Genomic DNA, 13,700 nt, shown 5'->3' on the forward strand with positions numbered 1-13,700 from the left:
AAGGTAAAAAAAAACAATAACCCACAACTGGATATTGCCACATCTTTTACAACCTGGCCTTTAAATATTACACAATATTACAAAATCTAAAAAGATCATTCCTTTTTTTAACCACTATGCAAAATAACATTAAACATTCACATAGTCTTTGAATATTTTGGAACTTTCCATGAACATGATTCTTATTCAGTGTTTTTCTACTAATTGACAAATAAAAACAGGTTTTTGAAGTTTGTATAGTTTTCAATAGGTCCTTTGCTGTTATTACCTTTGATTCTTTGTAACTTCTGTTGGCATCATCTTTTTTGCTGCTGAAGTGACCTTAACAGGATGTACACACAGTCCTTAAGCAATACTTTTATATTCCTTTGAAGGTACATTCATCTTTGTAACTTGTCTTTGGAGGTCATTTGAAAGGTGTTTGCTAAGACTCACCAATATTTTTTAACAGATTTTTTTTTTAGGAAAATCAGTTACATCCTCATCTTATTAACTAAAATATTTCTAGCCAAATGTAATTTTGAGAAATTATTTACTAAATGGTCTGATTATCCTCCCTGCATTTGTTTATTTACTCAATGGGGAATATTTTTAAATCTACTACAGGGGTTGGGTCGGGCTGAGAGAGCCACGAACACCACATATTTCAAAATGTTATTCTGTGAGAGCCATACAATATGCACCTGCCCCCCAGTATGTAGGTAGCCACTGCACATTCTCCCCAGTAGATAGATAGCCATAGCACATGCCCCCACACCAAAAAAAAGAACTTAATAATCACCTACCTGCACTCCTTGTAGCTAGCGCTTTGTTGTTTTTGTGTTCTTCTCTATGACCCAGGCTGTTGCTTAGATGGCGGCGCATAGGTCAAAGACAGGACTGGAAGCCAGGTCCCGACATCCACTTCTCTCTATGACCCAAACGTGGTCTACACAACAAGGGTGGCAGCAACTGCACTTATGTCACACAAGGACGCAGGATCAGCACATTCTGCTTTAGTATCATTGGATAGACTTGCAAGAAATATTTGCAACATATTTTTTTGGATTTTCAATCCAATGTATATTTCTCAAGAAATACTCATTTTTGAACAGTTATATACCCATTTTGACTTTTGGCCATGACAGCACCACCTGTCAATGAAAATGATTCCTGGGAAATCTGCATATAAAGTGGTGGCTCCTATTTAAGATATTAAAGTTGCCCCTCACCATCCACCCCAGGGGGTTTGGGTAGGAGGTCAACTTTGGTATAATTGGATAGATTTTTAAAAAATATTTGACATATATATATATATATATATATATATACATATATTTTTAGCTTTTCGATCCAATGTGTATTTTGTGAGACATTCCACCACTCCAACCTTTTTGTTACATCCTGTATATTGATGTTTGCTAGTGGCCAATAGAATAAGTAAGTGAAACCTTTGAACCTAGACTTCAGCAGTGATTACTGATAAAATGTGGTGGAAACGTTATTTTAGTTACAATGATAGACAAACAGTTGTACATGTTTTAGGGAAAAGTGTCACACATTAGACCAGTGAAGAGTTAAACTAGAGAGTCCAATTCTGCAGCAGATCTATATTTTTTATTATTTTGTGAGATATTCCACTGTCCTGACCTTTTTGTTAAACCCTGTATATCTTCTAGGCGATGCCTTATTATCTATGTCCTGTGTGATCACTAAAGGCATCTACCACCAGGATGAAAGACTGCATGCAAATAAGCCTGAGGGGCCTGAGGGCCCCTCAGGCTCATTTACATACAGTCCTTCAGCCTGGTGGTAGATGCCCTTTAAGCATTTGAAAAATAAGATGTATAAGTTGTGTTCTTCCCTTCCATACACCTTGAAGACTTTGCTGTATGATATAATCCTTGTGTGAATCAGTAATGAGTCCATGTAAGTTATGCAGAACATTTTACAGTAAAAGAACGTAGCATGTTTATGGCTGTCGGCTGCTTGTAAACAAACAAGGTAAAAGCACTGAGCCTTTAGAGAGACACTTACAAGTCTTGGTTATAGTTGCCTTTTACATAAATATCATATGCGCCAGCTTTATCGCCATCACATTAACACCTGATCCTCTGGTCTCTAAGAATGGATTATAACTCATGGCTTTGTAATACAGCAAACAATGAACTCGAAGGAAAATGCCAGCTGCCGTTTTGTTGAGCTTTCCTCTGACAGGATTAGCATGAGTTAGGGCATGACATAGGTGTATGAACAATAAATTTGTAAGTTTGCAATTCACCGGTAGAATGCTGCAGCAAAAAGAAAAAAAAAAGGTGGCTTATAAGTTATAGCATTACATGTGCAGCTCTTAAACAGTACGCAGCTGGCCTCTACCTCATAAACCAATATAAACACTCAGCGGATATTTCTCCCTCCACTGTCACAAAGAGATCAGAAATTTCTTTCCCAAATATTAAGATAGGCTTTTAGATGAATTATCATCTGTCTATTGGATGTAGAGGAGTAGATTAATCAAAGAGTCGTACAAATATTACTTTATAGCCGGCCATAATTAGTATTGGGATTTCTATGATAAACTCCGCTATTTAGCCGCCTGCCACCTTTATAGATCATGGTGGATTAATGAAAGTCCAGATAAACAGTCCGCCCTGTCAGTGCAGATGCTGTTTAATCAAGAATTACTTCAGACTGGTTAGACCCCTCGGGATTATCCCACCAATCATTTAAACCAACACTTATTCCCTTCTCTCTCTGTGCTGGAAATACTGGAAAACTGTAAATTTACTATCCAATTCCATTACGCCAGTTTACAGCGCTACTTAAAAGAGCGGCATGCTTTTCTTCAAACAAAATGGAGAGATGCGTTACTGGCCTTCAGCTTCAGACATGTCAGCACTTTGAAGTGGACCAGCTTATCGAAATTTCATTTCAGCCTCAAAGTGGCAATTTCCTTTTCAGCTGATATTTTTTGCTGCCTGCAACATCTGGAAAATAAAAAGGGGTTCAAATTAAGATTGATATCTTTCATCTTTTGTCGAATAATGAAAAGCTCATTTGTATTCGTTGAATAACAAGAAATGTATGCAGAGCGCTGACATTTACAACATCTCTACTTATTGTGTGCGTGTTTTATAGCATATTTTAAGCCCCTGTATGTGTTTCTTTTACAGCTCTGAAAAACTGCACAGTATATGTGCAATACTCTTAAATAACAAAAACAGACTTTTCTCAAATTTGCTGTAATATTTCATAGTTTATAATGCAGTTAAATCACTTGACATCCTAATCTGAGGAGACATAAAAATGTAAAGGATTCACTGGAACTGTTTTTACTTAAAGTTCTGCTTCCAGAGAAATTTCCATGCCGCGAAGAAATAAAGCTTGTATTATAATAATACCGTTGATGTTTTATAACCCATTTACAACAATTTCTCATAGTATTCCGCACTGGTAAATTTGCTTTTGTGTGATTTAACACAGGGATTATCAACCCTTTCCTCAAGTACCTCTAAAGGGCCTTCTAAGTTTGCTTTGATATTAGTGTATTTTAATTGATATTAGAGGAATATCATTAACCTATACAACAAGGACATTCAAGTATAGAATTGCGTTGTGTATATATTGGGTTTTCTAAAAGTTACATCTATATCTGTTTTTGCATAAACATTATCACCATTTTGTTTGGTTTCTATTAAATAGTTGTATGGCATAAACTTTCGATATGTCTTAAAGGGGTTATCCGGGTAAAAAAAGTTGCTTTTGCCTGGGCTGGGGCAGGTTATTTAAAAATAATAAAGGTGTACTTACCTCCTCCGGGGCTGCTGATGTCCTGGGACGCGGTCCGTTTGATCCGTGCCCCTGTTTGTTTACAGGGGCACAGAAGCCGCACACAGGGAACTTCCGATCCGTGATGTGGCCGGCTTCTCCCATCCATCCCTATCTCTCAGCGTTGTAAGCGCTGGTAGATGGTGTCAGATGGGAGCTTCTGGCCGGCAGGAAGCTCCCTCTGCGCCCCTGTAAACAAACCGGCGCACAGATGAGACGGACCGCGGCACGAGACATCACCGACGCCGGAGGAGGTAAGTACATGCTTGTTATTTTTAAATAGCCCTCCCCAGGCCGGCCATAAGTAAATTTTTATACCCGGATAACCCCTTTAAAAGTTTTACCAATAGGACTCCCTTTGAAGCTGAGAATATGATATTTGTGCCACAGTCACAGTCTTCTAGGGATACAAAGGATGAGTGAGTTCACTAAGCTTATTCTGCAGTTATTAAGGGGTTAGATAGTAACTGGTTACCAAGAATTATTTTCTTCCTATAAAAATATCCAGTTAGTACACATATTCTTGGGTTTCTTGCACCAAGCAGACTTCACTGAGCTGACCTAGTATTTAGGGGGGCATTTATGATTGACTTTCAAATGAAAAACTGGAATTTTTTTCCCTTTTGTTGCACCATATTTATGAAGTGTCAGTGCCACAATATTGGTGCTTTTCCGACACTCACAAATTGTTCTTTTTTTGGGTGCATAATTTGGGCGACTCCTGTGAATCCTACACCTTTCTTGCTCCTCTAGCTTTCTGACACCTTTTGGGGCTTAATTAGACCTTCAAAAAGCAGGTCTATTTTACCTTCATGAATGTGGAGCACAAGCACAGTCTTTTAGTTAAATCACTCAATAGTGCGCAAGTGGGGGAAATATCAAGACTGGCACGGTTTTGATAAATTTCCCCCCTTGCTGAGATATCCACTTTTAGTTCCTCTACATTACTCTGATTTTTATGAATGTCTGTATGTATGAATGTAGCTGATTTTTATGAATGATTTTTATGAATGTCTGGGTGCATTCGGTGATTCATCCATGCTTCAGTTCTATGAAGTTTGCCAGTGTCATAAGCTAAAAAAAATACAGCTCAACATGAGTAACTGTTCAAAAAAAGTGGCCTCCCCTCAGTAAATGTCAAGCAGTGGTCTCCTCTTTCTCTGGAGATAGAAAGTGCCGGCAGCCACTGGTGCATAGCATGCGCTGTGTCAGGAGGACCCTCGGCTAATATTGAATTGTGACACACTGGTAGGCAACCATAATTAGAAATGCATATATATATATATATATATATATATATATATATATATATATATATACATATACAGAGAGAAAGACAGATATGTTTATGTACTAACGTTGAAGTCTCATATGTCTATGAACTATACTCATGGTTAAAACAATGATTTTTGATACTATCATGAATATTTAATACAAACAAACACATTTACAGCCTTAGCTATTATAGATTACCATGCTGCACTTCCCTCTGAGAAATAAACATCACATGATATATTACCCTTCATATGGTAATAGATCTTCCAATGTATATATCTTTTATATACATTATTCCCTTCTCAGACATTGCTCATGCTAGAGTTTATTAAGGCAGAAAATGAAGAATGAAAAGATAAATAGTTGTACTGTTGTGAAATGGTCAAAAACAATCACAAGGGGTACATATGCTAGAATAATAAAATAACCAATACTTACTATTTTATCCCCCACCGTTTCCAACCCCATCACTCTTGCTTAGACTGCGTACAGCAGAAGATCTCAGATTCCAGTGAGTGGCTCATGAATAGGGTTAACCATCCCAATTGCACTAGAAGCAAAGTAGACTCTTAAAGGTTAAAATTGTTTATTATTTTAGCACATCTCCTTTATGTTTTTGAAGAACTCAGAAAAACAGTTTAATGTTCAAAGACCTAGAACTCTAAATTATAATTTTTTACTTTGAGAACATTCCACCAAACGTGGACAGATATCTGCAACAATATTGTGACAGCCGATGCAGTGTGCATCGCATTTTCCTAGTAACCATCCATTCCGATGGTGTGAGTTTTACTTACAGTGTTGTAGAAGATAAGATCTCTCGACCATATCATTGTAATTTGTTCTAGTGGTCTGTGATAATTAAATAGCCGTTCATGCAGATAGCGTGTAGCCATATTACTTTGTATATTTTCTTCCTTTTCTTAAATACTTCTGTCTGTTTCACTGTGATCAGTTTGGTTGTTTTTCTTTAAAGGGATTTAAGGACAATGTATATCGACAAAGAAGGAAATACTTTGTGGATGTGGCCATGAGCTATAAATAGTAAGTTTTCCTACAATTTTACAAACTTTACTACATTTATGGAAAAGGAATGACATATCAGGCTATGAAAAAGTTGTTTTGTTCGCCATTGTATAGGTATTACTAATGCCTTTATTTAAAAGAAACCTGTCATCAGAAATGTCTTTTTTAGCTAGTGACAGGTTCCAATACCCTATGCTAAGATTATTTAAAAAATCCCTTTTTCTGCATTCAGAGTCATGCCAGTACTTTATAAAACTTTATATCACATTACCTGACTCCCTGCCAGCAATATTTGCACAGTGGAGTCAGCAGGGTGCAGAGGCTTTGTTTATGGATTCCAGCTATAATGGCTGCCTATTTCTCTATGAAGAGGTAGGTTAGTGATTTAGTTGTATTGACTTTTTTGACTAAATCTTTTCCATGTTTTAAAACATTGCTCTGGTTGCAATTTTTACCCCCCAAATGCAGCAAAACACCTTTATAAACTATAGGTACCTTCCTTTTCCTTATTTGTCCAGTACCACAGGTCCAGTAGTGTTCCCAATTTCTGTTAGAGCTCTTGTACACCAACATGAGCATTCACAGGCTGGCATTTACAGGCTCACAGTAGGTAACAAGCTCTCTTCATACCTCCAAAGTCATCATGTAGTCTCAGGCAACCAAGAATGCGTTGTGATTGGAGTGCAGGAGGAGGCCATGAGTCCTATCTGGTCAACTCTGTGCTGGGTTAATAATTCAATAGGCAGGGACCAACCTTAATAATATATTAGGTTGGGACCCCCTATTAGAAATTCCCCTCCTCCAGGTGGCTCCTCCATTATTCCTGCACAGCTTCAAGTAGGTGATGGAGACGTGTGGTGATGTGCTTTAAAGTGGTTGTGCACAGCAGGCGTATGTATTATACCTCATTGCCAATGATAATCTGTCCCTGACCAAGATGCCACTACAATTTCATGTCCAAGGTTCACACTGATGCCTAGAATAGTTGGAATGGACACATAACATAGATCACCAGGGCATATGATTATAATAATTTGTTACATATAATCACAAACACAGTATTGGTAAAAGCCAGACACCCTGCTCAATTCTGGTTTCACTTTTTCAGATTTCTTCTGGGTTGAGTGAGGTTTTTGGTGTTTTCCCCATAGAATTTTACTGAACTCTTCATGGCACCAGTATCCTGCTGAGTCTGTTCTTTTATTGGTGGCTCCTCACACCTGCAATATTTACAGACTTGTATGATATAGTTATGTGTGGCATATGACTTCTACATTTGCTGCAGGGGTCATGTGTGGCTGGCACCATAGCCCAGGACCAGCAGTGCCAGATTGCTGGGGTAAAGGAAGATAAGTCCACTTTATTTGGATGTTTCACTGCATTTGGGGGTGATAAAATATTGATCATAGACAACCCATGATTTTTCAAACAAAGTTAGAAACTAAGTAGCCGACATTGACAAAACTAATGTTTTGTATATTTTAGTATTAGGTATAAATGACATTCAGTATTTATAAAACACTGTAGCAGCATGTGACCACCTCTATCAGACTGTGTTCCTAAGCTGTCAATGGTTCACACTGTAGCCACTGATTGGCTGCGGCAGTCGTTTGCTGGAAGGTTGTAAATTTATATATTTTATATTTTTATTATTTTATTGTTATTTATTTAGTGGACATCCAATTCCAAGGGTGGAGTATACAGCAGAAGAAATAAAGACATGGGGCACAGTCTTCAAGGAACTTACAAAGCTTTATCCAACTCATGCCTGTAAAGAGTACTTGAAGAACTTGCCTTTGTTAACAAAATACTGTGGCTACAGAGAAGATAACGTACCACAGCTTGAGGATGTTGCAGTGTTTTTAAAAGGTAAGCGTTAAATCAAGCATGATAAACCAAGGGCACTTACTTAAAGATCCAGGCACTGTAACTCAACTTTTAAAATTATGCTAATGAGCCTGAGAGGCTACCCTAGCCTTGCTGTGATGTAGTTTTACAGACTGTTACACTGTCTCACAAAATCAAGCATGATAAACCAGAGCACTTACTTAAAGATCCAGGCGCTGTAACGCAACTTTTAAAATTATGCTAATGAGCCTGAGAGGCTAACCTATCCTTGCTGTGATGTGGTTTTAAAGTATATTTGTTCAACAGTGGCACAACAATCTTTAGGCCATTTAAATACAAGTAAGTACAAGTTATCCTGTTAGAGAATATTGTCCCATCCCTCCTCCCTACCACCTCCTACCCACCCACAAGTAAAAACTGCATTTTGTAGGAACCTTTTCTAGAAGTATCACTCCCTTTTCCCAGAAACAGTTTCATTTTAGCACAAATTCCATTTTTAGATATAGAAATATCCTTATCGGTGCACAGGTTTTCTTCTCTCTGCAGCTTCTTCCCTTATGGGATTATTACACAGAGATGCTTACAGTTTACTCTAAACTAACAGATCACTTGGAAACATGCTACCAAAGTCTAGAAAGCATTTATAGTGCCGCTGGTTTTATTTAAAAAATCTGGTTTATAGAAAAATCTTCAGGTCTCAAGAAGGGAAGAAAATCATGCTACCATCCCTTAAGCTAAATGTGCAGAATTCATGTAAATGTAATTTTTACATAAAGGCTATCACTATGTGTTGTTAATTATCATCTAATTAATAAAAGGAATATGTTAAAAGATTAATGTTTAAAATACATATATGACTTGTCATCCCTCCGTTAAAGGAGATTTCAATGAGAAGTAATGAGGCTTTACAGCAGGTGGCACTGTTGCACTGATATCAGTAAAAAGGATGGGCACGCAGCTCTCTGGTAAAGTGTGGTACTGCAAGGGATGTGTCACTGAATCATATGAATGTCGGGTCTACACATTCCATCAATATGTTATAATCCTCAGGAAATGCTTAGTCTACAGTACATAACATTACAAAATTAATTTTGCAACAAAAATTATACAGAGAAGTCAGTAGGAAATAGATTGAGAAAAAAAGGATTGAAAGATGGATGCATTCAAAGTCTTGTAGCATTCATAGACTGTAAGCTCTTGTGAGCAAGGTCCTCACTCCTATAGTTACATATGACTGTTCTCTCTAATGTAATATTATATTTGTATTTGTCCCCTTTGATTTGTAAAGTGCTGCGGAATTTGATGGCGCTAATTAAATAAAGATTATTATTCTTATTATTATAATTTATGTTCTTTTTCTAATCAAATTGTACAAAACAATACCCTGTCAAATCTTTAATGACAATTTATTTAAAAGCTTTCAGTTCCGAAAATTTGGCAGTCTTGAGAATTGTTAATTTACAGGGGGTAAAGCAAACATTTACTACAAGAAAGAGCAGCGCTCTCATATTCACATTCACCATGTCCTCGCTTCCTCCTCTCTCCTCTATTCTAAGATTATTTTAACTAGCGTGTAAAAATTCATATGGCCACCTATGATTTCCAGCCCAGGGGAAAGGTTTTGATATATACATTATTATTCACCACAACTTTAGGTGGTAGACAAAGTAAAAGGCCTGATGCTAATGGAAAGGCAGAAAAGACCGGAGGCCTTTCCTGCACCACTGGATACTGATGTATTAGACTTTTATATGCAGATGCACGTGTTCCAGGCAAACCATATTTTAGTCCTAATAGGATAATTATAGCATATTAAATCCCCTGTTTTCATATTGAAGATGTCTGGAAAATCTTTTCCACAACATTTCCCTTGATGGATGCTTAACTAAGTACTCTTGTCTTTTATATAGAAAGATCTGGATTCACAGTGCGACCTGTGGCTGGATATCTCTCCCCAAGAGACTTCTTAGCGGGGCTAGCCTATAGAGTGTTTCACTGCACCCAATATATCAGACATGGATCAGATCCGCTCTATACACCTGAGCCGTGAGTATTTTGTGCCTCTAATTTGCAGCTATAAGGATCCAGACTGTGGAGATTAATATGCAGCTGAGGATGCCGCATTTAAATTATAGCACATCCAATTATGCTAGGGTTCCTCTGTGCACAATACGACTAATGAACAACATCTGTCATTTTCTATCCAAGAAAATCAATAAAGGTTGGGTTCACTTGATTATAGGAAAATACATGTTTCCCATTCCTTTTCTGCATGCAGTTATTTCTTTGCACTGATGGCAATGCCAGTATAATCTTTAGTTAGACTTGACTCTTCTTGCTAAATTATACCTAAAAGCAATTATAAAAGAACACTCCAGTCTAGAGTGAACCTTTGGGATTTAACACAGGTACCATTCCAATTTTAGTCTGAAATCTCGTTGACTTCCACAAAGATAATGATTTGGATTAGCTGTGTTTTGTGCAGTCAGCCGTAATATTTATATACATTTTGGATAAAAGCCAAAATGCAAAAAAAGATTTTATTAAAGTAAAAGTTTTCAGTGTAAAGATAGACTATTATACCACTATCCACTATTAATAATGCCTATAAAACATTTAACACCAACAAATTGGTTATTCTTATATATTAGTGGATCAGTTATGGCAACATTTACTTTATAGAAAGTCTAAAAGTTCCATAATCACTGCATCGGTAAAACCAACATTGTCCAAGGCATTTCATGTTTGGACACACCTTCTTATTCAAAGAGTTTTCTGTTTTTTCATGACTATAAAAATTGTAGATTCACACTGAAGGCATATACACTGTGAATTAACACATGTGGAATTATATACTTAAAGGGTAATTCCCATTTCAGCAAGTAACTGTTATTGTTTGCATAGTGAAAAGTTATATACATTTCCAATATACTTTCTTTATCAATTCCTCACAGTTTCCTGGATCTCTGCTTGCTGTCCTTCCATTGAAAGCTTCACTGTTTATTTTCAGTGGACAGAAATCTGACCATGGTCACACAGGTGTGTGGCTCAGTAAAGCACACAGCTCTGATTACTCTCTATGATACCAATGAGCCGTGCATCTGTGTCACCATGGTCAGATTTCTATCCAGTGGAGTAAGCAAAGATGCTTTCTATAGATTGATAGCAAGCAGAGATCTAGAAAACCGCAAGGAAGTGATACAGAATCTATATTGGAAAATTTAATTATCTCTGAACTCCTGCTGCCGTCCACCTCCACACCTGTGGCCTACTATGTTGCTGCCACCTCCAGAATTTGCCATTGTGCCACTCTCTGACCTCCTGCTTTGCTACCTCCTCCACACTTTATCATTGTGCCACACTGTGGCTTACCATGTTGCTGCCACCTCCACACTCTGTGATTGTGCCACTCTGTGGCCTACCATGTTGCTGCCACCTAAAGAATTTGTTATCATGCCACTCTCTGACCACATGCTACTGCTGCCACCTCCACACTTTGTCATTGTGCCACTCTGTGGCCAACCATGCTGCTACCTCCTTCGCACTCCATCATTGTGCCACTCTGTGGCTTAACATGTTGCTGCCACCTCCACACTCTGTCATTGTGCCACTCTATGGCCTACTTTTGCTGCTGTCAACTGAATGTTGTCTCCCTGGAACACCCTGTGATTTCCATAATGGTCTTCACCCTCCACCATGTTGCCAGTGTTTGGTTTTCCCCTTCATTTCATTTGTCAGAAGGAATGAAAAACTTCAGGATAGCCAAAAGGAGTGGATACAGAACACAGAGGACATGCAAATATCCCATTTACTGGTCATCTCTGTTTTGGATCAACTCCTGTTTGTTTTTGACTTTAGCAATATTGAAGGATTATTGACCGGACACCAACAAATTAAATGAAGGGAAAAACGATCAGTGATGTCAACGCAAAATTACTGCCGACGCCCTCTCCTCTCTTTTGGGGGGTTTCTACATGTATCTGCGTTTCACAGAATAGGTTCTGTCATTATCTTTGGAATCATCTGATGTCAGTGTAAAAAGAGTTTACTCTTTGATGTTATAGTGGGATCTTGGCCTTCAGCTCAGTCCTATCGAGCTGGCACAGACGTTACCTTGTCAGGCTGCATTCTCGTTTCACTTATTTGGTGAAATTGACCTCTGTAAGTGCCCATGGAATTGAAGAGTGAAGCGATTCTAAGAGGGGCCACTGTCATGTGCATGTCATACTAAAACACAGCATTGTTTGAAGACCAAACCACGCTCCCTATGCATATTTGAGCATGGCACAACGTTCTACAACACCCTACAGGCTCTCTGCAGCCTGGAAATAACTGTTTTTTAATGTGATTCGTCATGATTCGATTCAGGTTGAATCAGAAGCAGGAAGCAGGCTGCAGGAGTCATGCCAAAGATCTGTACACAGATAATCAGATTAAAACAAGACAGCCCAAGAGAAAGAGAATCCACAAGATTAATCAGGAGAACAACATGGGATTCACCAACGCTAAGGCAGGAAATTTGGGAGTAGTTTTAAAAGTTCATGAACAGTGAATAGATGGCATGCTTTATCCTGGTCTCAGTCTTGCAGCTGAAGTTTCTTTTCATACAATTTAAGGAGTTTGGCACTACCTTGATAATGTTACCAGGGGCGGACTGGCCATATCACCCACCGGTAGAAATCCCAGTGGGACAATCAGTCTGGGGCTGGTCGAAAAAAAAAACATGTACTCACCTTTCCGATACTCCACTGGCTGGCTGGGGCGGGGCGGCTTGCTGTATACAGTGAGGGGGGGTGGCAGGCTGCATATTGGCGGACTGCCTGGCCATATACTGTGGGGGGGGGGTGCTTTCTGGCTATACAATGGTGGTGGTGGCTGGCTGTATACTGGGGGGAACTGGTTGGCTATACACAAGGTGGGCTGGCTGTATAATGGGGGCTGTTTGGCTGTATACTGGGGGGGGGACTTCCTGGCAATATACAGGGAAGTCCTGGCTAGAAATATACAGTGGGGGGTGGGGGGTTGGCTGGCAATATACAGGGGGACTGGTTGGCTTTATGATGGGGGTCTCTGGCTATGTACAGGGGGGCTGGCTGTATACTTGGGGGGCAGGCTGTTTTTCTAGGGAGGGGCTGTTTATATACTAGCAGAATGCCTGGCCATATACTGCGGGGGCGGGGGGGGGGGCTTTCTAGCTATATAATGGGGGGTGTCTGGCTATGTACAGGGGAGGCTGGATGTATATTGGAGGATTTGGTTGGCTATATACAAGGTGGGCTGGCTGTATACTGGGGGCTGTTTGGCTAGATACTGGGGCGGCTGTCTGGCTATAAACAGGAGGGCTGGCTGGCAATATACAGGGAGACTGGTTGGCTGTATACTAGGGGGGCTAGCTATATATTGGGGGGCTGGCTGGTGGTGGTTTATGGCATATTCCTGTACACAGGGGGCAGTATTATAGTAGTTATATTCCTGTACATAGAGGGCAGTATTATAGTAACTATTTTCCCGTACCTGGGGGGCAGTAGTATAGTAGTTATATTCTTTTACAAAGGGGGCAGTATTATAGTAGTTCTATTCTTGTACATAGTGGGCAGTATTATAGTAGTTATATTCTTGTACATATAGGTCAGTATTATAATAGTTACATTCTTGTACATATGGACAGTATTATAGTATTTATATTCTTGTACTTAGGGGTAGTATTATAGTAGTTATATTCTTGTACATAAGGGGCAGTATTA

General features: G+C 38.9%; 1 protein-coding gene across 1 annotated transcript in view; it reads left to right on the forward strand.

Annotated features, from left to right (window-relative positions):
• TPH2 (tryptophan hydroxylase 2) overlaps positions 1–13,700 on the forward strand; it is a 210,677-nt gene that overhangs the window by 31,694 nt on the left and 165,283 nt on the right. The window contains exons 5-7 of the mRNA XM_072146721.1: positions 6,059–6,126; positions 7,781–7,977; positions 9,867–10,002. Of these exons, the coding sequence (XP_072002822.1) occupies positions 6,059–6,126; positions 7,781–7,977; positions 9,867–10,002 (401 nt within the window). The remainder of the gene's footprint in view (positions 1–6,058; positions 6,127–7,780; positions 7,978–9,866; positions 10,003–13,700) is intronic.

The sequence above is a fragment of the Engystomops pustulosus genome, chromosome 4, assembly GCF_040894005.1.
Source record: "Engystomops pustulosus chromosome 4, aEngPut4.maternal, whole genome shotgun sequence".
Lineage (NCBI taxonomy): Eukaryota > Metazoa > Chordata > Amphibia > Anura > Leptodactylidae > Engystomops > Engystomops pustulosus.